Source organism: Melampsora larici-populina (genome assembly GCF_000204055.1).
Source record: "Melampsora larici-populina 98AG31 unplaced genomic scaffold MELLAscaffold_6, whole genome shotgun sequence".
NCBI classification, from domain to species: domain Eukaryota; kingdom Fungi; phylum Basidiomycota; class Pucciniomycetes; order Pucciniales; family Melampsoraceae; genus Melampsora; species Melampsora laricis-populina.
In genome coordinates this window covers 744,921-767,279 of record NW_006768770.1, presented here as the reverse complement: position 1 = coordinate 767,279, position 22,359 = coordinate 744,921, and the positions used below count along the sequence as shown (strand labels likewise).

General features: G+C 43.9%; 4 protein-coding genes across 4 annotated transcripts; 1 reads left to right on the top strand and 3 right to left on the bottom strand.

Annotated features, from left to right (window-relative positions):
- Positions 1 to 1,197: 1,197 nt before the first annotated feature.
- Positions 1,198 to 5,449, bottom strand: MELLADRAFT_60539 (uncharacterized protein; the record flags this gene model as incomplete). The annotated part of the gene is given in 9 exon segments (XM_007406335.1): positions 1,198 to 2,138; positions 2,201 to 2,587; positions 2,847 to 4,301; positions 4,397 to 4,628; positions 4,763 to 4,867; positions 4,893 to 4,922; positions 5,206 to 5,274; positions 5,294 to 5,370; positions 5,428 to 5,449. 9 exon segments carry the CDS (start codon positions 5,447 to 5,449, stop codon positions 1,198 to 1,200), a joined length of 3,318 nt encoding a protein of 1,105 aa, XP_007406397.1.
- A 1,706-nt stretch (positions 5,450 to 7,155) lies between these two features.
- Positions 7,156 to 10,795, bottom strand: MELLADRAFT_94444 (uncharacterized protein; the record flags this gene model as incomplete). The annotated part of the gene is made up of 25 exons (XM_007406334.1): positions 7,156 to 7,205; positions 7,248 to 7,264; positions 7,313 to 7,403; positions 7,475 to 7,550; positions 7,629 to 7,796; positions 7,854 to 7,895; positions 7,976 to 8,047; positions 8,116 to 8,160; positions 8,236 to 8,295; positions 8,364 to 8,408; positions 8,504 to 8,575; positions 8,644 to 8,688; positions 8,759 to 8,857; positions 8,899 to 8,943; positions 9,039 to 9,137; positions 9,179 to 9,223; positions 9,299 to 9,370; positions 9,439 to 9,483; positions 9,567 to 9,659; positions 9,724 to 9,768; positions 9,863 to 9,949; positions 10,012 to 10,260; positions 10,349 to 10,390; positions 10,463 to 10,709; positions 10,782 to 10,795. The coding sequence occupies 25 exons, from the start codon at positions 10,793 to 10,795 to the stop codon at positions 7,156 to 7,158; spliced, it is 1,965 nt and encodes a 654-aa protein (XP_007406396.1).
- A 7,428-nt stretch (positions 10,796 to 18,223) lies between these two features.
- MELLADRAFT_103468 (uncharacterized protein) lies at positions 18,224 to 19,148 on the top strand (the record flags this gene model as incomplete). Its single annotated transcript, XM_007406587.1, has 4 exons — positions 18,224 to 18,284; positions 18,346 to 18,753; positions 18,821 to 18,937; positions 19,018 to 19,148. The coding sequence occupies 4 exons, from the start codon at positions 18,224 to 18,226 to the stop codon at positions 19,146 to 19,148; spliced, it is 717 nt and encodes a 238-aa protein (XP_007406649.1).
- A 981-nt stretch (positions 19,149 to 20,129) lies between these two features.
- On the bottom strand, positions 20,130 to 22,117 carry MELLADRAFT_103467 (uncharacterized protein; the record flags this gene model as incomplete). Its single annotated transcript, XM_007406333.1, has 6 exons — positions 20,130 to 20,491; positions 20,557 to 20,754; positions 20,834 to 20,911; positions 21,374 to 21,456; positions 21,518 to 21,586; positions 22,089 to 22,117. The coding sequence occupies 6 exons, from the start codon at positions 22,115 to 22,117 to the stop codon at positions 20,130 to 20,132; spliced, it is 819 nt and encodes a 272-aa protein (XP_007406395.1).
- Positions 22,118 to 22,359: the final 242 nt, after the last annotated feature.

Below are 22,359 nucleotides of genomic sequence, written 5' to 3'. Positions count from 1 at the left end.
CTTGATGAGTATGCAAATAGGCTCAGTAATCATTTGGGTATCTTTCCAGCCTCAAAAGGGCCGGTATTTGAAGTCATAGTGTGTTTGAACATATCTAGCACCCATAACAGCTTTTAAATCGACGCTTTTACAAAACAAAAACAAAATCAATCTGATAACCTTCATTCATCTAATAACCTTCACCTCTGATGGCAATAAATAATCATGAAGACAGTGAGTTTTCAGCATCTTCGACCATTATGAGAAACAAATATTGATTCTTCCAACTCTTTCATGGAAATCAGAAAAGGGGATGGACCCGACTGTGGTTGAAGTTACAGTCTCGAAAGATAGCCATTCACTAGTCAGGTCAGGTATGCATCCATTTCTCAAACCCTTGTGATTAAGTATATACATATTATCTTTCCAGCTGATCCATCCATCACCAGAAAAACCCTGTAGAAAATCTGAAGAAGAAAGCGCTGGAACTGAGGCTGAGCAGACCTCTGTTATCCTGGCTTCTAATAAATTTTTATCAAAGGAAGACATCGACGTGATTCTGGACGCCTTGCACTGTAAATTGCTCGTGATGGAAGCTCAACCACAACTACAGTTGGGACAATTAATTTGGAATGCTTTCAGTTTCTTATTCCTAACTGTTTGTATAGTGGAGAAGATCAAGTGTGCTTGTGATGATTTTGATATTGTTTACGACGCCTTTTCATTCCACATTCTCCTTTGTTCGATCTTTTTCTCTTTGATGATGTGGGTGACAGATACCATGGGCATTACCATAGACATGCTTGTGCTTTCTGATCTGATCGGATCCTTGGTGAGTGTCATTTTGTTTAGTACTATTTTTGGTCCTTGTGATTTGATACTTACCAAAGATGGTGGCTTAGGACTATCTTTGATGCTTCTCATTTGATACTTACCAAAGATGATGGCTCATTTGAATACCAGAGCTAATGCAGCAAAGTTGTGGGCGGATTTCCAAAGTGTAAGATCACTCATGACATTTGACACCAGTCAGGATCCGGTGCATGTATACATGGTTCAAGCCTTGGCATGATTTTTGGAACAGAACAGTGATGCTATTGTAGAATGTATGACAAGAGGGGTAGAGGAACAAAGCATGGAGATATATAGCCTTGTAAAATGGAGTGAAAGGCATGAGATATGCAGTATTATAGAAGGAATTGAAAGTGGTATCAATGATCAGGAGTATGCTTTGTTATGTACTTTATAAGCTCTGGCCTTTGGAACGCAAATTTCTGATATATTACGTGAGATAAAATGGTTCGAGAAATCAAGGAAGAGAGCCTTGGCCAAGTGATATCGGTTCAGCTCTTGTGGTACCCATGAGTCAGTTGGTTGAATGATAGCATTCAAAAATCCGACTATGTATGATTGAGTTCTCTTCCATATTGGCTCAGAGATCCTTTCATCGAGTTGGGCTAGATGGCTTGTCACCAGGAGGATGTTTATGGCACGTAAAGGAGTATATACTCGTATATCATTGGGGTAGATCATCAGCCCCTTGACGCCACAACAAAGAAAGGCGACTAGGGCTGGTAGGTTGGCATACTCTACTTTGATTTGATTGCAAGCATTCTTCAGCTGTTCCAAGCCTAAAGTCAATGCTTCGAGCTTTTCGGGAGATTGATTTTCCCTGATAACTTTCTGGGTGGCTTCGATGTCGGCCTTCAGAGATGTAAACGCCCATATACTAGCGAAGGTCTCCACCATTGTATAGATAGTCGCAATCAGTTTGTCAAGATCTTCTATGCAATTGTCAGCAGCTTCAATCCGCTTGGCTTCGAGTTTAGCCCAACGCAGGGAGGAAAGTGTTTTGTAGTGTTGCCAGCATGAAAGAGCGGTACGAGCGCCATGGGATATTGATGAGACGTCAGGCAGCTCGGGAGAGTGATGCGGCTGTTCAGCGTCGGATCCAATTAAGACAAGCGCCGCCAATACGTAGTGCATTCCACGTTCAACAAGAGTGGCACTAGGCACACGAAAATTCTTGAGTGTATTCCAAAGAAAGCGCTCGTGTCTAGAGATCGACTCCGGAGGTTCGGAATTCGCAATGGCGTCAAAATTGAAGACTTCAGGCTTATACCAGATCGTTTCCAGACCTGGAGTGAAAAGCTCTCGATCTAAACCACCATACGGGTAGTTAGTATTGAAATATGTCGGGTGTTTCGCAAAAAGGACCCACTTTCTGGTTGTTCACACCATGACCGAATGCCAGGTTGGCCCAAGCTGCTGAAAGTAACAGGCCGTGACAGCGATTCGTTAGGATTGAATTCAGTACACGATCCTCGAATCAAGGTCTCTAATAAGACTCGTTTGGCCTTATGTATTTCGGATAGTTCAGTGGGCTGAGGGTTATTCTTTTCGACTGATATACTCTTGTATATGTCAATTTGCTTTACCCAAAAAGAGCTTATAAAGATTGGTTGCGGTTGAGAGGAGTCAATCAATTGGTGGGATGATATTTCCTGGGCGGCGGATGATGAAGAAGAGTTGCCTGACGCTTGCAGTCTTGTTGATTGATCGCGTGTGGGAGGAGAATCACCAGTGATTTGATCAACATTCCCTTCGCCTGGACTGACAATTCAAAAGTTATTGGTGTCAGCATTATGTAACAGGCTCAAGTTCTCTTCTTCACTCACATTGGCGATGACTCATGGCAGCGCAAGTGGCAATTGTTATCAGTTGCAGTTACTGGCCCAACGATTGACAGTGAATATTGATCGACGTCTGGCAAAGATTTCATGGTAATCGTTTGACCTAGCAAAAAACGATACGTGTGAGCTATGATCAATTGTAATTTAGCAATGCAACAAAAGATCCATAGTCACCTGGTCCTACGGTTTGAGTTATATGAGATGAGTTGTCGGGTCCTTCGATTGAAAGCTGATCTGTGCTTCCTGCTTTGACCACCTTTGACTTGGATGCATTCAAAAGATGCGGAGATAGATTGAATCGTGCTTGTGCCTCGGTATTCGATGGAGAAGTCTCACTTCTGGGCATGCGGATTCTACCAATAACTCTGGGTGTGGTGAAATGTCGGATGGAGCTCGCTGGTTTTGAAGCGGATTGATATTGCACTTGTTCTGCGTCGGTATCCGATGGAGGAGTTTCACTTCTGGGCATGCGTATTGTACCAATGATTCTGGGTGTGGTAGATTGTCGGATGGAGCTCGCTCGTTTTGAAGCGGATTGATATTGCACTTGTTCTGCGTCGGTATCCGGAGGGGGAGACGCGCTTCTGGGCATGCGGATTGCACCAACGATCACACCGGTTTTTCTGATTGCAGGACGGATTGTTTGTGCAGGCAAACCGACCCCGTGGGTGTCATCCGACGATGACGCATCACTGACCATGACGGTATCCATCCACTTGGATTTGGTGTTGGCTTTTGTGAAGGGAGGCTGATCTCGATCTTTCATAAAAGTTGGGGGAGAATCGTGTCCGACCAATGTGGTTGTAGAATGTGTAGGCGAGTGAAGAATAGACGCATGAGAGGAAACGTGATCTGGCTGAAGCAAAGCACTGGTGAGACGATCACGTAACTCTACCAGTTTACCTGACACCACATTCTCGCATGTGTCGTCCCAGCCAGGATGCTCGCGTGCGTCGAGAATCCAGTCCACAATGCCAAGTACCCCGTATTTGCCACGTCGTAAGTCGCCCCGACTCAGTATATCCGCCCCCACGACGTTCAGAAACTCACTATCAATTTTCTCCCATAATTCTCCTACCTCGTAATCATCAGGGCTGGGAAAGTAGCATGGGTATCGTATCCGCGTAGCTACGTAGTCTGAGGGGATACCAACGGCAATGGACGAGGGAAGAGGGTCGAGGCGAAAGATTTCCTGAATGATGTTATCCATGTCGCTTGGGATCGGCCGCGTGCGGGATTTAGGAGGATTCTTGCCTGAGTCTGGCGTATATAAACTTTGATGGTTTTGACCAGACAGAATCATCTCATCAATTGAAGCTGTCTTGTGCCTTTTTGCTTCGATGTGATGTGCGGATTGAGAAAGATGATTTGATACACATTCAGTAGAGGCCATTGGCTTTCCGACAGATGTAGACAAAACTGTAGAGCAGTGGTGAATATTGAAAATCGGTCTCGCATCATCATGGGGACTTCGTTCACGCTTCCCGTTATGATTCTTGATTTTGTCCAAATTTTGGTCCATTGCCCTATTAAAGCCTGGATATGAACCTTGCTGATTGTTTAAATAAGAAGAATCGTCCCAAATTGATATAGAAATAAAGTCCGATGGTAAGATGTCCTTTGCGATAGCTAACGGACATACGACAAGATGTCAGGATGGCTATCAGCAATCATATGATCAATGAAAGAAACAGGAAAACTAGAAAGTAAAGGACTAAACATACCCTGAAGCTCAATTTCAACTACATTCCAAACGGTGTTTAAGGCTGATTGCAGGGGATATGTCATGGGCATACTCTGCAACCATACACCTACGACCTTACTGACCTGGTCCAGGTCATGCAGGTAATATCGGGTCTTCTCAGGCAAATCATGAGGATTTGGTTTCAGCATCTTTATAGGTGGCGAGTGACTGTCTGATCCACAGTCTTTAGTCGTTTGAATGTGATTGACTAGCTGGGATTAATTAGAGGCCGTCGAGAAAGCAGCAAAGTAAGTAGAGAAGGATAGTTGATTGATGTGATGATGTGGTAGACAGCAAGATCAGGAAATCTGGTTGATGAGTTGGTCCAGTCAGAATGAATGAATACCCACAAATAGAGGATTTTGGGGGAGGCAGAGAAAGAGCCAAGAGCAAATAAATTATCAAGTTGTTGGTTGAGATACGTTCTGATAGGTTGAGATGTAACAGGGCCCTGGGATACTTAAGCTTATACATACATATTCATATACATGTTTCTGTATTACCACCTGTACATACACACCCTAGACACATATGTATGTATTTGGAAATGGTGGATTCAGCCTCATTGTAAACTTATATGTCCCACCCCGACATTGGGTTAGTTTTTGCTCAGGTGTCCATCTGCGCTATTCCGCTGAGTGTCTTGAACCTTTTGGATATGATCTGATAGGTGCATGGCAGTAACTTTGTAGCTTTAAAGCTACTCGTTCTCAAACATCTAGGCCTGTGTTAGGTAACCCCATCAGCTCACACCTTTTCGGGCTTGATCATATATTGACCTTCTCATACCTTCATCTTGGCCATAGTATTCAACCCGGAGAAGGCTTTCGAACCTTCAGATTCGGCTATATCGTATATCTACTATGATGATGAGGACCTCGAACTCTATTTCGGTCGACTCGAATAGACGGAAGGGGCCCTGAATGCTCTCGCGTTTGTCGACAACCGTGAGCTCTACATGAGCGCAGGCAAGGGTATTCACTCATGGGTACTACGGGTAGATTCTTTCACTTGCGATAGCTTGAGCATACATGATGTAAACACCCAAAAGACGCCTTTTTTAAAAAAAAATGAATATATTTGTGCGATACCTGGCCCTAGGGCATAAAAACGCACTGTGCTAACAAATGAGTAGGTCAGAAGACATAGCTGATAAGATAGTAGACTGGTTTGGGACACACATGACGTTGCGAGGGCAGCTTCGGACATTCAAAGTTCCTTGCGATCTGAATGCCCTCGCGTTTGTCGACAACCGTGAGCTTTACATGAGGGCAGGCAAGGGTGTTTACTATGAGTAGATTCTCTCACTTGCCGAAATTAAAAGCTCTTTGTTATGATCACCAAAAATCACCATATATAATCACCAACAATATCCAGACATAAACAATAAGTGTCCCCAGATCACATACATGAAAGTACCTCCGTGCCCAAGCCCAGAACGCCTACATTTGGCTCATCCCTGGATGAAGCTTTGAAGGATGACGGCTATGAATAAGAAGCTACAAGGACAGGAACGTCCTTCAAAACTGGGTCCCTCAATCTGAGTGCTTGAACCGCTGGGGCTCCAATTTTAGTCAAGAATAACTCATCCACACAATCTGACGGTAAACCTACTGGCCACCTGGGTGAGTTGACGGCAGGCCTCGTTGTTGATCTTATACGCTTCGCGGGTTTTCTTCCGGATCTCTTCGGCGCTTCGTCGTTTCTCAGTTGTCTATATATCATATCAAGATGCTCCACCAACATAGTTCCTGCTTGAGAACGATAAATTGGGATGTGCCTGATCCGATCTTCTTCAAGGACATTATCATCTGATTCGTCACTCGAGCACAAACGCTCATCCTTGAATAATTCCTCGTATGGCTTTACACTTGGGCAGGAGAGGCAAGCCTCCCGCCGGCGCTGAGACAACTACAATGGAAGAAATTTGTCAGTCTATATGCTTTGGTTAGATAGGATAAAGAACGTACCCGGACACAACGAGCCCTCCGTCGGTTGTATTTTTGATGTTCCGAGATAGCATCCTGTTCTTTCATGTGTATTCGTTTGTTGGATATGCGATAATCAAAGTGATTGCGGAGCAGTTCTTCCATCCTCGAGTTGTCAAGTTCATCCCGGTCTGGACGAAAGAAGTGGTCATACTCCCCGCCAAGAGTCAAGAAATGGTGGAATGTGTCTATGCAGAAAGCCAAAGTTCGCCGATTCCATTCTGAAGATTGTGGATTCTCGCGCTCAGGCGCAGAGCTCAACCCCACAAATGGGAGACCATATTGTCTCAATCTTTTAATGCAATAGTTGGAAAAATTTTCGGGGGTACCTTCATCCTCCTCCCATGTTTGAGTCACTTGTGCGTTGGTGAGAACGTAAGGGGCAGCTGTGCCTAGGGGTGTCGACCCGATAACAGGCAGTGCGTCTAAATTGGCTTTCGTTGGAGACTTCGGAAAAGAACGTTTTTGCCTGGCCACATTTGCCAAAGTTCGGAAGTGTTGATGCAAAGCTCTAGTCTTTTTTCAGTGGCGGGCGGATTAGTTTGATATGATCTGTGATCTACTACTGGGGCCACTAACCAAGTTTAGATCATCATCCTTCACCTCCGGAACCATGGTTGCTCTCTGTGTCCTAAGGCTGTATCTGGGCTTGACCCGAGGATTTTCCACAGGTTTCATCCATTTCTTCACCCTTTTGGGTACTTCTGCTGTCTTTGGACGAGAACTCGATTCGGGGGTCTGATACGGATCATTATTCCTTGACGATTGTGCCGGAGTTAGCATCGAGTTCGAACTTCCAAGCTTAGGTCATTTCCCGTGGTGTTATAACAAATAAGCATTCACATTCACCATTGATCAGTCTTCGAGCTTGAATATGAATTGTACTTCAGATGCGCAACTCTACTCACCCTTGTAACATCATCGAAAGAAGAATTTGCACCTGTAGGCATTCTTCCGCCGTATCCAATATTGGTGTTAGGAAGGCTTTGTCTGGAGCTGCTGGCAGATTGGGAAGAATTCAAAGCAAGGGCGTGTCTCTGTATGGGAAATCGTGGATCAAGTCAGCTGACATTCTTGGTCTATGTTGAACTCAAGGAGTGTGACTTGCATTTGCTGAAGAGCTTGACTGGGAAGATAGCCTTCTGACTTCGGGGGCCTTCCCCTATTGGAAAATATACATACTATAAGCGTAGACCTTGTGTATTTCCTCCGACTTGAACTCACTTTTTGCCGTCTGCTGACCGGATTTCCTGGAACACATGTTCCAGTACTGGAGTCTGAACTTGGCGATCTCATCAACAAGTCGCCAGATGGGGAGTCCCTTATAATATTGGAATGGGCACTATCTAAAGGATTGGGTTGTGTTGGGGTCTGGATTTCTATCGAGGTATCCTACAATATGTAAACCATCAGCATTGCTGACCGCAAGGAATACATGAATTGACTCACAATGTTGGAAACACTGAGGCTACTAGATCGAGTGTTTGTTGACTGTGAAATCACAACGTATGAGAAGGAGGGAATAATTGAGCGGAGGCAGGGACTACTATTGATGCCTTGAGTATACGCACTTGATTGGAATTATTGTTGATAAAAGACTCCAGTGATTGGATCTTTTGGTGCAGTGGGGTGAGAAGCTCTTCCTGTAATTTGATGTCAAAGATATGTATCTCAGAGATTCTTTGTACACATAAGATCAGAAATGCCTTACGAAGTTCGGAACACCAATTCTTCGACAAGGGTGAGTTACTGTTATCTGTAAAATCGCATCAGATGAGAAGAGCAGAGGTGAGCAGAGTGTTGAGACTATTGATGCCTGGGGCATACGCACTTGATTGATTAAAGACTCCAATGCTCGGGTCTTTTGGTGCAGTGGGATGAGAAGCTCTTCCTATAATTTGAAAACAAAGATATATATCTCAGAGATGCTTCCCACAAAAAAAATCAAAAATAACTCACGACGTCTGGTACAACTGTGCTTTGAACAACGGGAGTTGTTGTTATCTGTAAAGTCGCATCAGATGAGAAGCGAAGAGGTAAGTAAAGGCTTGAAAGTTTCGAGGAAGGGTGGGAAAACTCGATGCCTTGAGTATACGCACTTGATTGGAATTGCTATTGACTAAAGACTCCAATGCTTGGATCTTTTGGTGCACTGGGCTTAAAAGCTCTTCCTGTAATTTCGGAACAATAACATATATCTCACTGATTTTTTCTACGCAGAAGAGCTAAGATGACTTACGACGTCAGGAACACCTAGGCTTTGAACAGCTTGAGCCGATATTATCTATCCCATCAGATGAAAAGAGATGAGATGAGCAGAGTATAGATACTATTGATCCCTGGGGCATACGCACTTGATGGGAATTTTTGTCGGTTAAAGACTCCAATGCTTGGATCTTTTGGTGCAGTGGACTGAGAAGTTCTTCCTGTAATTTGGCAACACAGGTATATATCTCAGGAATGCTTCCCACGCGAAAGATCAGAAATGACTTACGAGGTCTGGTACAACTAGGCTTTGAACAGCGGGAGTCGTTGTTATCTGCAAAGTCACATCAGATGAGAAGCGAAGAGGTAAGTAAAGGCTTGAAACTTTCGAGAAAAGGTGGGAAAAATCGATGCCTTGAGTATACGCACTTGATTGGAATTGCTATTGACTAAAGACTCCAATGCTCGGATCTTTTGGTGAACTGGGCTCAAAAGCTCTTCCTGTAATTTCGCAACAATAACATATATCTCACTGATTTTTTCTACGCAAAAGATCGAAGATGACTTACGACGTCAGGAACACCTAGGCTTTGAACAGCTTGAGCCGATATTATCTATCCCATCAAATGAAATTTAAAGAGATGAGGTGAGCAGAGTGTAGATACTATTGATCCCTGGGGCATACGCACTTGATGGGAATTTTTGTCGGTTAAAGACTCCAATGCTTGGATCTTTTGGTGCAGTGGACTGAGAAGTTCTTCCTGTAATTTGGTAACACAGGTATATATCTCAGAGATGCTTCCCACGCGAAAGATCAGAAATGACGTACGATGTCTGGAACACCTAGGCTTTGAACAGTGTGGGTTGTTGTTATCTGCAAAATCCCATCAGATGAGAAGAGAAGAGGTGAGCATATCGAGCAAAGTTTTGAAACACCGATACCTTGATTATACGCACTTGATTGGAATTGTTGTTGAATAAACACTCCAACGCTTGGATCTTTTGGTCCAGTGGGCTTAGAAGCTCTTCCTGCAATTTGGCAACAAAGATCTATGTCTCAGAGATGCTTCCCACACAAAAGTTCAGAAAACACAAAAGATCAGAAATGACGTACGACGTCTGGAACACCTAGGCTTTGAACAGCGTGAGTTGTTGTTAACTGCGAAAATCCATCAGATGAGAAGAGAGGGGGTGAGCAAAGTGCTGAAAATATCGAGCCAAAATTGAAACACCGATGCCTTGATTATACGCACTTGATTAGGATTGTTGTTGATTAAAGCCTCCAATGCATTGATCTTTTGGTGCAGTGGGCCGAGAAGCTCCTCCTGTAATTCAGTATGCTGAGAGAAGATCAAATCTTAAGGCATGAAGATAATGAGAAGAAGGATTGTTCAGTACCTACTTTAGAAACTGTTCCATCTTTTCTTCCTGAAAGTGTATTTTCTGATGAATCGTGAATCGCACGGATATTCGCAATTTGTTTGTCCAGCTCTCCTAACTTTTGGATAACGGAACAATGGTTGGTCATTGAGGTGGTATTATGTTCCTGTAATCGTTTCAACTCGTATCCAAATACATCCTTGTCTTTCTGGACAAGAGTGTGAAGATTCGCTATCTTTTCGTCAGATCTACCAATAAGTTCTTCAAGCGCCTTTTGTATATTTTGAATGTCGTCACAAACACAAGGTCATCACCGATCAATCCTGATCCCGTTTTTATATGGACAGGGGGTTACTCACATCTATCCTGACGCAAACTCTCTGGAAGCGTGCTCCGCATGTCTATATAACAGAATAGAAGAAAGGATTAAATAAGCAGAAGACTTGATTCCTCGGCAGAAAGGGTATGCTCACTTCCTTACTAGCCAAGATTTCCTGACCGAGAGTCTCATCAGACTGTTTTAAGCTGGACACGGTTTCTGTGAGCTGGTCTGTTTTGACAAAATGCGTTTGTTCATCATGTGATTTAGCTTCCAACTGGACAAGCGTATTATTCAATCTACTCAGTTCTGCCTCTTGTTTTCCATTCCAGAAGGACAAATTTCGTAGTCGTTCCTCTGCTTGAGCATTGAAGCTTTGCAGTTCACTTTTGAGCTTTTGGCTTCCCTGATATCATAAAACAACCTACTGTCACTGGATATTCAATCAAAAGACCAGATAGCAAGACACTGACCGAATGCTGTTCATCAATTCTTCCGGTCGCGATATCAAGCCTTGAAATTAAGCCGGCTACACTCTCCTGCAGACTCGCGAGTTTTGCGTCTGAAACATGATCTATTTGGTATGGTTTGATCGTCTGTGAACCCTGTAGAAGTCATGATGTTGAGAATTGGAGCCGGAAGTTTGCTTGTGTATTTTGAATTTTACCTTTTTGTCAACCTCGAACTCCTGATGTGATCATAAAAAGTAAAGTTTCGGAATTGCAAATGATGGCAGCATGAGAAATAGACAACAACTTGTATAAAGAAGCTTCCTGTTGCACGGTGGAGCTGACCTTCATTGGAGCCCTACATGACTATAGCAGTGGTCTGTCAGAGTTTGAACACAAAGAGTGAAGAAACTTGATTTACTTACATTTTGAGTACTCTTGATCTGCGCTTCAAGCTGCAGATATGTCAATTCAGACTTTGCCTGTTGAGAAAGAGTCATTAATATTGAGGATGCGTCTGATCCAGTCCATGCGGAACTAAAGTATACTGACCTCGAAATTATTGAAGTCGTTTTTAAGCCTCACAAAGCTTTCCATTTGGACATTGTGATGAGAATGCGTGAGGATCTGTATGGTAGAATGACGTTAACAAACTATGATGGTGCGTTGAAGTATCTCGCTGAGTAATCTCACCTCGAGATCTCTCAGCGTTTGGAGGACTGTCTTGGCTGTGGATGTTTGGTTTGAAGGTATCGAATTAGACGTCATGATTCGAAGCGACGGGGATTGTCAGAGAGATAGCGAGTGGTTTCTGGATCTTAGACTGTCCTTGCCTCGAGTTTAACTTTGGAGGGACAACAAATGGGGAGGCGACTTTTTGGACTTTGACCAGGTAAGAGATATGACTGTAGAAAGCTCAGCTTGGGTGCACAGCACAATGAGTAGGGCCGATTGAGCAGATACTGAACGATGGCTAAATGATGAAAGATTAGAGAAGAAGATAGCAACGGTATTATGAGAGGTCTTGAGGTCTGGAAGCGGCGAAGATTGTTAGAGAATAGACTGTAAAAAGCTCAGCTTGGATGCACAGCACAATGAATAGGGCCGATTGAGCAGATACTGAACGATGGCTAAATGATGAAAGAGTAGAAAAGAGGATAGCAACGGTATTTTGAGAGGTCTTGAGGTCTGGAAGCGGCGAGGGTAGTTAGAGAGATAGATTGTAGCAAGCTCAGCATGGATGCACAGCACAATGAATAGGGCCGATTGAGCAGAGACTGAACGATGGCTAAATGATGAAAGAGTAGAAAAGAGGATAGCAACGGTATTTTGAGAGGTCTTGAGGTCTGGAAGCGGCGAGGGTAGTTAGAGAGATAGATTGTAGCAAGCTCAGCATGTATGTACAGCTCAGCTTGGTGGATGCACAGCACAATCAATACGCCCGATTGAGCAGAGACCGAATAATGGCTAAATGATGAAAGGGTAGCAAAGAGGATGAGCAGGCACCCATGCCTTTCAAGAAACTTATCGTCGAGAATAAGAATGTCGAAGAATGCTTTCGAGACAAAGGACAGTATCAAATTAGTCAGACGCCGAGTGACTGGCAGATATAAAGGATGAATATGTTGAATCCGGCCACTTGAGTACATCAGTCAGACTCAGGACCATCATCTGTCATCACTAGTCCCTAAATAATCTTCAACAAAATCAAAACAAGCCCAAAGCTATGACTCGATCCTATCTTCGACCCTATGGTGGACTCTTTCAACACATACTTCCGTTATACATAGCTCGAACTTTGATCGAACTTTATCAACCTCTAGTTCGTCTTACACAAAGTTCTCCAGTATGGATTGATACGGTAAGGGCCTTGATATCGGTGGCCTGGCATCACAAAATACCAAGGTGGAAGACACTTTTCGCCTCCCAGATCTGCTCGGTTATGATCGAAGAGGTTTTGCTACCCCTTGGGTTGCAACCAAAAAACGGATTCTGTGGGCGGCTTACACAGAGTATCCCTTGGGTCATTGGTATTTTTGCTGGAGTATATTTGAGGAGATATATTCGGCTGTCTCCAGCATTCTACATGATGAAAAAGGAAATGATCGATTTTTGGAATGCTCTGATTCATCAAAGTCCGTCTTTTCCCTTGAGTGATGATGTATCTAAACACTGACATTTTTATTTTGACAGATACAAACTTATCACCGGCTTCCAGCGACGCTTGGACGGGGTGATTGATATAGTAGAGCCAGTTTGGATATAATTCTTTAGCTACCGGTGAAGCCTCATGCTTTGAGCTTAACACATACCCCTGAAAGTACTTACAGGTTCCTCGTGACCTCCTGCGTCCCTCATTATACGCACTGTTGTAAACTCTTTTCTTTGCATCCCGGGTTACTAAAAATAAATACAGCGTCTTCTTCGAGTCTTATTGATGCGTAGATTAGTTAATAATCTCAGGTTCAATCAAGAGTTCAAACAGATCAACGGAAAAAGGGAAAAGGGCTCAGGGTCGTCAAGTACATACCAAAGGCGCTGAATGTTCCAAAGAGAGAAATCAAATAGAGGACGATGACCAATGATTGAGTGAGCAAAGATGAATGGTCGAAATTAATTGGAAACACGCGAAGAGAAATCAGAGCCCAAAAAGACAACACTGACCTAGGAAACTTAGAAAGCTTATGATTGAGTGATTGAGACAAAAACCCTGAAGTTTCAGAGAAATGAGCATGCCCAAAATTCTCATGCAGTCTTTGCCACCCGGTGTTGCCACCAGCTGTCTGGATAGCTCACAATCAATAAGAGACAAACGACAAAGTGACAAAGCGGTTCCTTGAGAAGATCAGTTGATAGACCAAAACATGTGACAACTTGGTCTGTCTGACAACTGACCCACTGAGTCAGTGAGTCAGTCAAATCAAATGCTTATGGCCTTAGGCCTTTGTTTCATTCCATTTCTTTTTAATCAGTATAATGCGGCTTGATAAAGTTGCAGGTGTAAACTACTAAACTGTTGATGAAGAGCGGTCCTCCTGTCGGCCGTAAAATACACGGTACTCTACCTGGCATCCCTGGGTCACGGTTGTCAACAACCCCGGCCTTGCGCAAGGTGGAGGTTCGAGAGTGAGAGAAGCCTGATGCTTATATCGCGGACCCGAGAGGGCTACGAAAACAGTACTCGTCTTATCATGATTATTCCAAAGGCAGAAATGAAATAAAGGAAGATGACCACTGATTGAGTAACAAAAGATAAATAGTCGGAATTGGAAACAGACAAAGAGAAATCTGGGCCCAAAAAGACGACACTGACTCAAAAAACAAATGTAAAAAGTAAAAAGCTACAAATGAGCGATTGATACAAAAACCTTCAAGTTTGAGAGGAAGGAGCAATCAATTGTGACAAAGGTACTCCCGTCGGAGATAGTACTATCGAATTTGGGCGGAGTGCTGTGTTACTCAAAATAGCACCTCTGGGTCACGGTTGTCAACAACCGCGGCCTTGCGCAAGATGAAGGAGGTATGAGAGTCTAAGCAAAGCCTGATCCTGGCCTTTTGGACACGAGAGGGCTATTAAATGGAGAACAAAATTGAGTACAACTATCAGCATGCATACTCAATACAGAACTTAGGTCAGAAAATACTATGTACAAAAGTTAGCAAAAGAACACAAAGTGTGTGGACTCGGGAGATTTTTACAGCTACAAGATAGTATGATTAGTGCACGACTTTTTAGATAGGTCAGTGACTAGCAAAGTTGACTCAGTGATACCAAAACAATCCTTTGGAGTCTTCCACAAAGCTACATGGCTCACGAGTTCGTCAACGCGGATTAAATCGATTGTCTTCTGTCGGTTATACACCAGTCTCATCTTGACATGCGGCCAATCCTTGAGGCAATGTTTCTTTTGATGCACAGCTTTCAAGTCATCAAACCTATTGATCTCGAGCCAAAGTTGAATATCGTTTCTTTCATCTCTCCTGACCATTGTAGTGAAAATTTCCTCGATTTGACCGCAGACCACTACAGTCTTCCGCTGTGCGTTCTTGACCTGATATAGCACAGTGCTATTTGCGACATTTTTGCTTTTGATGGTATATTTGACATTATGAACATCCACTGAGTGCAGCTGATTCACCCATCGAGAAAGAGGAATGATGCCTTTGTCTTGCTGTTTCGTTTTGTAAACCTCTGTAGCAATCACGACCCTCTCTTCATAGATTTCGTTCATCCTGCGCACAAGGCGGACATGAGAATCGTAGTCAAGACTATCAGACTTCCGGGGATCGTATGCATACTCCGGACTTGCGTCTTCTGATTGAAGACGTCCAGAGGCACTGCGCCATGCACGTTTGGGCAATGAGAATTTTACAAGTAGTGTTGATGCTTCTCTCGGGAGGCTTTTGCACAAAACTGGAAGGATAGACCGCAGGTTCTGAGCTGTGGTCCACTTTCTGAGGAGCGTGAGTTCTCGGTCGTCTATGAGATGTAGGCGAATAGAATCAAGCATCGTGTTGGTGGTCAGATGGATTGCGAGTGAGTAAAGTGTCAGGAATGTTATGGAATGCAGATGATAGAGAAGCGAAAATCTCACACGTACCAGGGTGATTATTATTCGGTATCTGTGTCAATAGACCATTCAGTCTTTCAAACGTCCATGCCGTCCACTGAGGCGCGGGACCGAAGACCTTTAGAACATGAGGAATGTGGAGAGCCATGTGCTGATTGGGTAGTACTGGGAAGGAACCGTACAGATGTGATAGGCCCTGGCGATATTTTTTCAGATGATATTGTAAAGATTTAACATCATCTTGTGAAACCTCTAATTGCCGCACTATATTCATTACACTGATCAGGTGAAGGGTATTTTGGACACCTTTGTGGCTAAACATATTGGATGAAGCAGTGTCTGTGTCGTGAGATCTCAAGATCAGCGCAGGAATGATCATCGTCTGAAAAAGTATTACCCATTCGTCTGCTTTTAACTTGCCACCTGATGCTGTCCCAATTCCTTTTGGCACTCGACCAATCCAGGTAGGGAGTTGAACTTGCTGTATAGCATCATGTAGTAAATTCAGATTGTGCTTATCACTGAAAATATTACTAAAGTCTTCCTCCCCATCGTCCATTTCGAATTCCGATATCGCATCTTCTGATGAGAGATCTGAATCGCTGTCATCATCCGCATCAATGTAGTTTGTTTCTTCGATGTCGTTAGGTTTACTCAAGCTATCAAGGTCCATATTTTCAAATGCAAGAGCCAGGTCCATCTCATCATCATGACACCCATAGCTTTCTGTGTCCGAGAGCGCATCCAAGTTATCTATTGATGCTGATTGGCATGAGCGGATATACGCCGAACTCGACTCATTCATGTTATCATCTTCACTGGTCATCTCATGTTCATCTGAGCCCTCAGATCCTAACATTTCGTCGTCGTCTGAAGCGGGATCCGGACAGTGTTCGGGGTTAGAGTTGTTCACTGCCTTGCCGTCGCTGTTCTTGGGTTTTGTTTTCATACCGAAGATATTCAGTGCATGGTTTCGAAGTAGGCCCAGGAATATATTGTGCATCGGCTCAACTACGGTGTGTTTGAGTGGATTGAAGTAAGGAAGCTCCCATAATACCGAATATCGTACACCATGTGCTTTGAAGATTTCTTTCCTTTCTTCAATAGTAGTAGCGTTCTTCCAGGCCAATGATGCTGCACGAAGAACGCGATGAGATCGGTATAATTTCTTCGGGATATCAATCATGTCCAGATTATGACTCTGGATTAGACATATTGAGCATAAATGCTTTTTGGAGGCGTGGCCAGCCATTCCTAGTACTTTCCGTATGGCTGGCAGGTCACATATGATTGGGCCTAGCATGACACGGATGATGCGGCCGTGCCTGGGATGGTTGAAAGTCGAAGAAAACTTGACACCGTTCCACAAATCTTTGAGCTCCAGAACCAATGGGGCTAACACTTTATTTATGTCCGTCAATTTGGGTTCTGAGGGTCCAGGAATTAAACCTGCAAGAAAAATGTTTTCCGGAGCGGATCTGATGTCGGGCGGCAAATTAAGGCAGACAAGTGCGATTGTTCCTATAGATATATGTTTGCCTGCAGCTTTATTTCCCAGAGGATTGAACCAGTCGACGTTTAATGAAAACACAAGATTATTATGAGAGCTTGTGAATGATCTGCCATCGATTCCACGACGAGTTTTCCACATTGACCCATGCCAAACGTCGTCCATCACGGAAGGGCTCTTCGGATCTTTATCGCAAGCGAGATAATCTTCAATGCCCGGTCTGTTCAAAAACCTAGCTAACCAGTCGGTGAAAGATAGCGTGGAGAGAAGTCGGGTGGCATGCAACTTTTCGACACCATTAGGCCCACGGGTCTTGCGATATAGAGGGGCTTTACACTTGGGACTTCGTCGAGTAGCTCGGTAGGTGCAGTTTTGTGGAATCTTGTTGTCATAATAAAGTTGAAAGCATTTAGGGCAGCAGAAAGTTCGTTTGATCTCTGGCTCAATCCTCAAGTCACTAATCACAGTTCTGATATCTACCGGTCTCCAATCTCTGCTATGTCCGCCTGAAATATTGCAGATAGATAAGGCGACTTGAATTACATGGAGACATAGGCTAGCGATTGCCACACTGATGTGTTCGAATAAGTGTAGACAGGTGACCATGGTGATTAAAATTAAGTTTGCGGCTTCTTTGCGTTGGAATTGATCGTAATATTGGATGCTATGTTTACCTAATTATTTGTAACAGATGAGTGTCAACATTCAACCCTTCCAAGCGAAGTATGCTTACTACATACTTGAGTCAATGGTCATCCCGTCCCATACAGGCTGAAAGTGACTAGTGGACTGATCTTGAGGCTGTCGGAGTGAGCTGATCCGGGATGCAATATCCAGATGTGACCAATGGTTCGTTGGCTCATGCTGTATACCTGTGGTGGCCGAAATTTCAGCAAAAGATATCAGCTCATTCAATGTAATCTCATTGGAGATTTATGACCGTACTTCGATCTCGGCCTAATTGGTTCGCGGATGAATGAGTGTGACTCTCGGCACCGACGGTGTGTTCACGTGACGGTGTAGCAGCTTTCTTGATTGCATCTCGATGTTCCTTGTATGTCTGGGATTTTGGCTGCCAGATGCGGCCTGGCTGTTCTACTTGCTTGAAGCGACATATTGACATCGAACAACGTGCGCAGCGGCACACAATCTGATTTGGAGGAGGCATTTCGGTTTGAGGGTGACCAACAATTCAAACTTTCTAGGAGAATTTGAAATCTTTAGAGGTGAATATGATAATTTTAAATAAATAGATGCCTTTGATTCAAAAAGTTGAGAATTCGGATTGCCGCGGAGCTGATGAGAACGCGTCGAAGCCTTGTATTCGGACGAATAAACGAATATTGAGTAAGCTTGATCCACTGTTGTTGAACTGCTCAGCCACCATGAGCCTCGGGTTGGACAGGCCAGAACCACCGCAATTTAAGCGGCTGAGGGATGAAGCACGTGAGCTGACCAGTAGTACTTAAGATCTGAGCTGAGGCTAGATGTTGAAAGGGATTCACAGAATGCCCCTTTCAAGAAAACCGCCGAATTCTATTCTGCTTATCACGTGCTGCCTGCTTACAACTGGCTCAACTTTCGATAAGGGTTGGTTTATTCAGTCACTTAGCTGAATGGTTAAGCAGTCGAACAAGGATAAACTTGCTCCAAAAAGACTTTAAAAGAGTTGCAAACGCACCATATGATGTGCAACTCACAATACAACATCTTCTCCTTCCTCTCAAGCATTTTGACATACCCCTTTATAACCACTTGGAGAAATATATCCAATTTGAAATGAGCGCCGAAGATTTGAAAGAAGCAATCGACGCAAAATTCAAACAACTTGAGGCAGCTATTAAACTTGACACTGGTGACGAGTTGCAACTGGTTGAAGAACCCCTTAATGGGGCAGGAGTTCTTGGGAATGAAGGTGATTCAACCCTCTGCGATTTCTTACAGTGATATAGGTCAACCTGACCGCCTTATATCCATATCAGCCTCAGTCAAATATAGTTCAAGATACGTTCAAGCGGAATTCGAAAGTGAAGACCCTGGCATCGCAGCAAAATACCAGCCTTCCAAGGCATTCGTGGTGATCAACATTCGAATCTTGGGTGAGTCTTTCCTCACCTCTGGCAAAGCCAGTCGGGGATGACAACTGAGCTGATCAAGCAACTGGGGTTTTCCAATCCAGCTGCTTTATCAATCCTGGTGGTGATAATTTCAACGTGGGCTTTCAAATCTTTCTCGAAGCTAGATGGTAGAGTTGTTTCTGGATACCAGAGCACACATCAAAGTTGGACTATGGATATCCCTGTATTTTGAGATTTGTCTTTTTGTCTTTCAGGACAAGATGAATTGAACCTAGATGTAAGAGGGAGTTTTCACTTCCGTTTCACTTGGCCTGAATGAAACATTGAATTTCGAAAGGGTGTCCACAATGAGAGATTAAATCTTAACATAACATCATATAGCAAAACTCAGTTTTTCAGTTGGAGGTTTTGAGGTTCATGAGAATGTTGTGTGGCCGAGTTGTATTTAACTAGAGACTGGAGGAGGAAAGGAAACTGCATGAAAGAAGTATAGCCAATGACAAATAATTCCTGGTTTCGAGCGTAAACACTGGTAGTAGGATGATCAGACAGGATATTGTACAGGATCGTGGTTCCCCCACCTTCTCCTTCTTTTGGAATTGAGGCGTGCTCAAGCATTCTGTCAAAATCTTCTTGAGCTTCAGGAATCACATTCTTGGTTTCAGAAGACTTTTCTTGATCCATTTGATCGATGGGTTTTCCCGCCCTTGTAGTAAATAATTTCACTCTGGAGCATCATCTTTCATGAAACCGGTGAACTCGTGATGAGCGTTGTCTGCTCTTTGATCTACTGTATAACCCAAAGAACTGGATTGCAAACTTCGAAGTTGAACTCGGATCTGGAGATTGGTTTGACATATGAGATGTATGCTCTCGAGTATCGAATTAATTGACATCAAGATCCATTCTAGGCGGTTCAAACTGATGCAATATGATAATTTGCTCAGATCGAAACCGACGCCTCTCAGGGGTACCCACTGCCTTGGTCTGCCGACTGGATTTCAGTATGATCTGCACGAGCCTTGGTTGGAACTTCAACACAAGGACTCTACTGCAGCACGGTGTACAACCAGCCTCAACCAGCTCGCTCTCCAATACGGCCCTCTTGGGCATTTGCTATTTGTTGACTTGGATGTTGAATGATTCTCATTAGTGCTAAGATAAAAAGAACAGTGGAGTGCTCAAGATCACCAGAAGCGCACGACCACAGTGCTCAAAAGTTTAACATTGAGATCAATAAACATAACAATAATGGTAACGCCCACTTCCAAGCAATGAAAACCCCAAAGTAACCCACAAATACGAAGGCAAATATTGTATTTAGCGTCGTCACTTTGACAACATCGGACGCGGTAGTAAAAGGAGTTATGTGATCAACTTTGACCTCATTTCTCGAAGTTGAACCAGGAGCGATATGAACAAGTTTGACCTTACTTCCCAAATTTGAAAGAGAACTGATGTGATTAACTTTGGCCTTATCTCCCAAAGCTGAGGCCAGTTCACGATGGTCTTGGTGCTTTGATACATTGTCTAGGAGGCGATCATCCTCACGGCTATTTGAACTCCCGCGCCTGGCTGTTGGACAGGAAGCAAATCAATTTCCTGGATAAACGTTGCACTGGTCCTTGGAATGATTATACCTGCATGTTCAACCATTTCTATGGGAGTATTTGAAGCATCCTTACTGACCGGATCCTCGTGTTGATCGCCGGGCGTCGCATGAGACACCGACTTTGAAGGATGGCGTTCTTTTCTGATTTTCAAAATGAATGCTTCATCCGGCAGAGGCCATGGGTCCGAATCCCTATGTGTGGTTGCACGTGACGGACCTTCGCCGACTGGTAGGAAGTAGAGAAGCATATAGAAAGATATCTACCAGTCAAAATGTCGTAAGTTTCCAAAAGTCTTTCAACTTACCTGTGACGGGGCTTGGGTTTTGGAAATCCGGCTGATCTTGCTGCTTTCTCGCAAATGGAAAAGATGCAAATGTTTCTACTGTGATCCAATCAATCGCATCATGCACATGTCAGTTTCCATTCGGGCACAGCGTTAACGGAAGTGCTTACCTCCGTAAGCTGGGCAGTTGGGACTACAGTTAGGATGCAACGAAGTACTGGCTGCATGTTTTATGACACTGGACTTGGTCAATGCCACACAATCAACGCATTTTTTTTTCCTCTTCATCGTGCTGCTACAAGAGTGGAGGTGAGGACAATGATATGCGATATTCTTTCGATGCATTGGACGGTTGGTGATTAGATTGAAACAAGAGTGTCGCTTTCGAGTTCGGACTAGGTTATTGGAGATGGTGCAGGAGGATGATAGTAGTCAGTGACTGATGTGAAACAGTATCAGTCAATCGACCATGGAGACAAATTTATAGTGACAATCAGCGTCTATACAACTGTACCACAAGGGTGCTGTGTAAAAGGGATATTGCTTGGGGACTGAGCCTACTGAGTCTATGGCTGCCGAGATTTGAGATTGAGTGATGTGACTGAGGTGAAAAGCACGCTGAACGCTGAACGCTTGGTGTTGCACTGTGAAGAGAAAAAAGAAATAAAGGGTCAAACAGAAAATGAAAACCAACTGATTACTCACGATTGTTGACAACCGAAGGCGCCGAATGCTGACACGGATATTTGAGTCGGTATGCTTTCTTTTAATACACTGAGACCAAGTACAAAGCATTAGTTCCGCCATGCTCGAATGCACAGAGGTTTGGTGACAAGGTAAGAGAAGGATACAAGTCGAGTATAGATCAGAGTTGATAGTCAATTGAAGTCGATTAGCGACTGGGTTTAATTAATGATTAAGGGTGTTATCGATTTGAGTTGAGTATATTTAGACAGCAGAGCCGCGGTGACACATCTCAATCTCATTGTACCTATTTGGGTTTCCTGCTTCATTGGATATGATGATTGGAAAGGAAGGACTTAAATAAATTCGCTCTAAATCGCTGCGTTGAGCACAATTGACCATGCACATCACATAGTAGTGTGCCCACGGTTGTCGACAACCGGGGCCCCCCAGACTTTCGCAGATTTAACAAGGTTCAGAGGGGTTCAGGTCAAGTAGTATGTGCAGACCCCGGTTTAAACCTAATTGCAACTCACAGACCTATCATTTGCGGCTCTCACCTCCACACGGATTACTTGGAAATGAAGGCTACCAAGCTTCCCTAGTACCCGTTGTTGGCATTTTTGTCAGGCTTTTGCCTTTTCATTGAGGCACCTCCCAGAGAACTGCTTACCGTCAAGGATTCACCACAATCCCAATAACCCCTGCTGTCTTGTTAGCACGCTAGGAAGAGCTTGCCACTCATGGATCCCACCGGTGGGTTCCGTTTCGCTCTCCTAAAAAAAGGATCATCCACCTGGGGGGCTGGCACATCGACAAGTTGCGTTGCGGCCGAACCCCAGTGATCCACCCAGTCTGCGCGA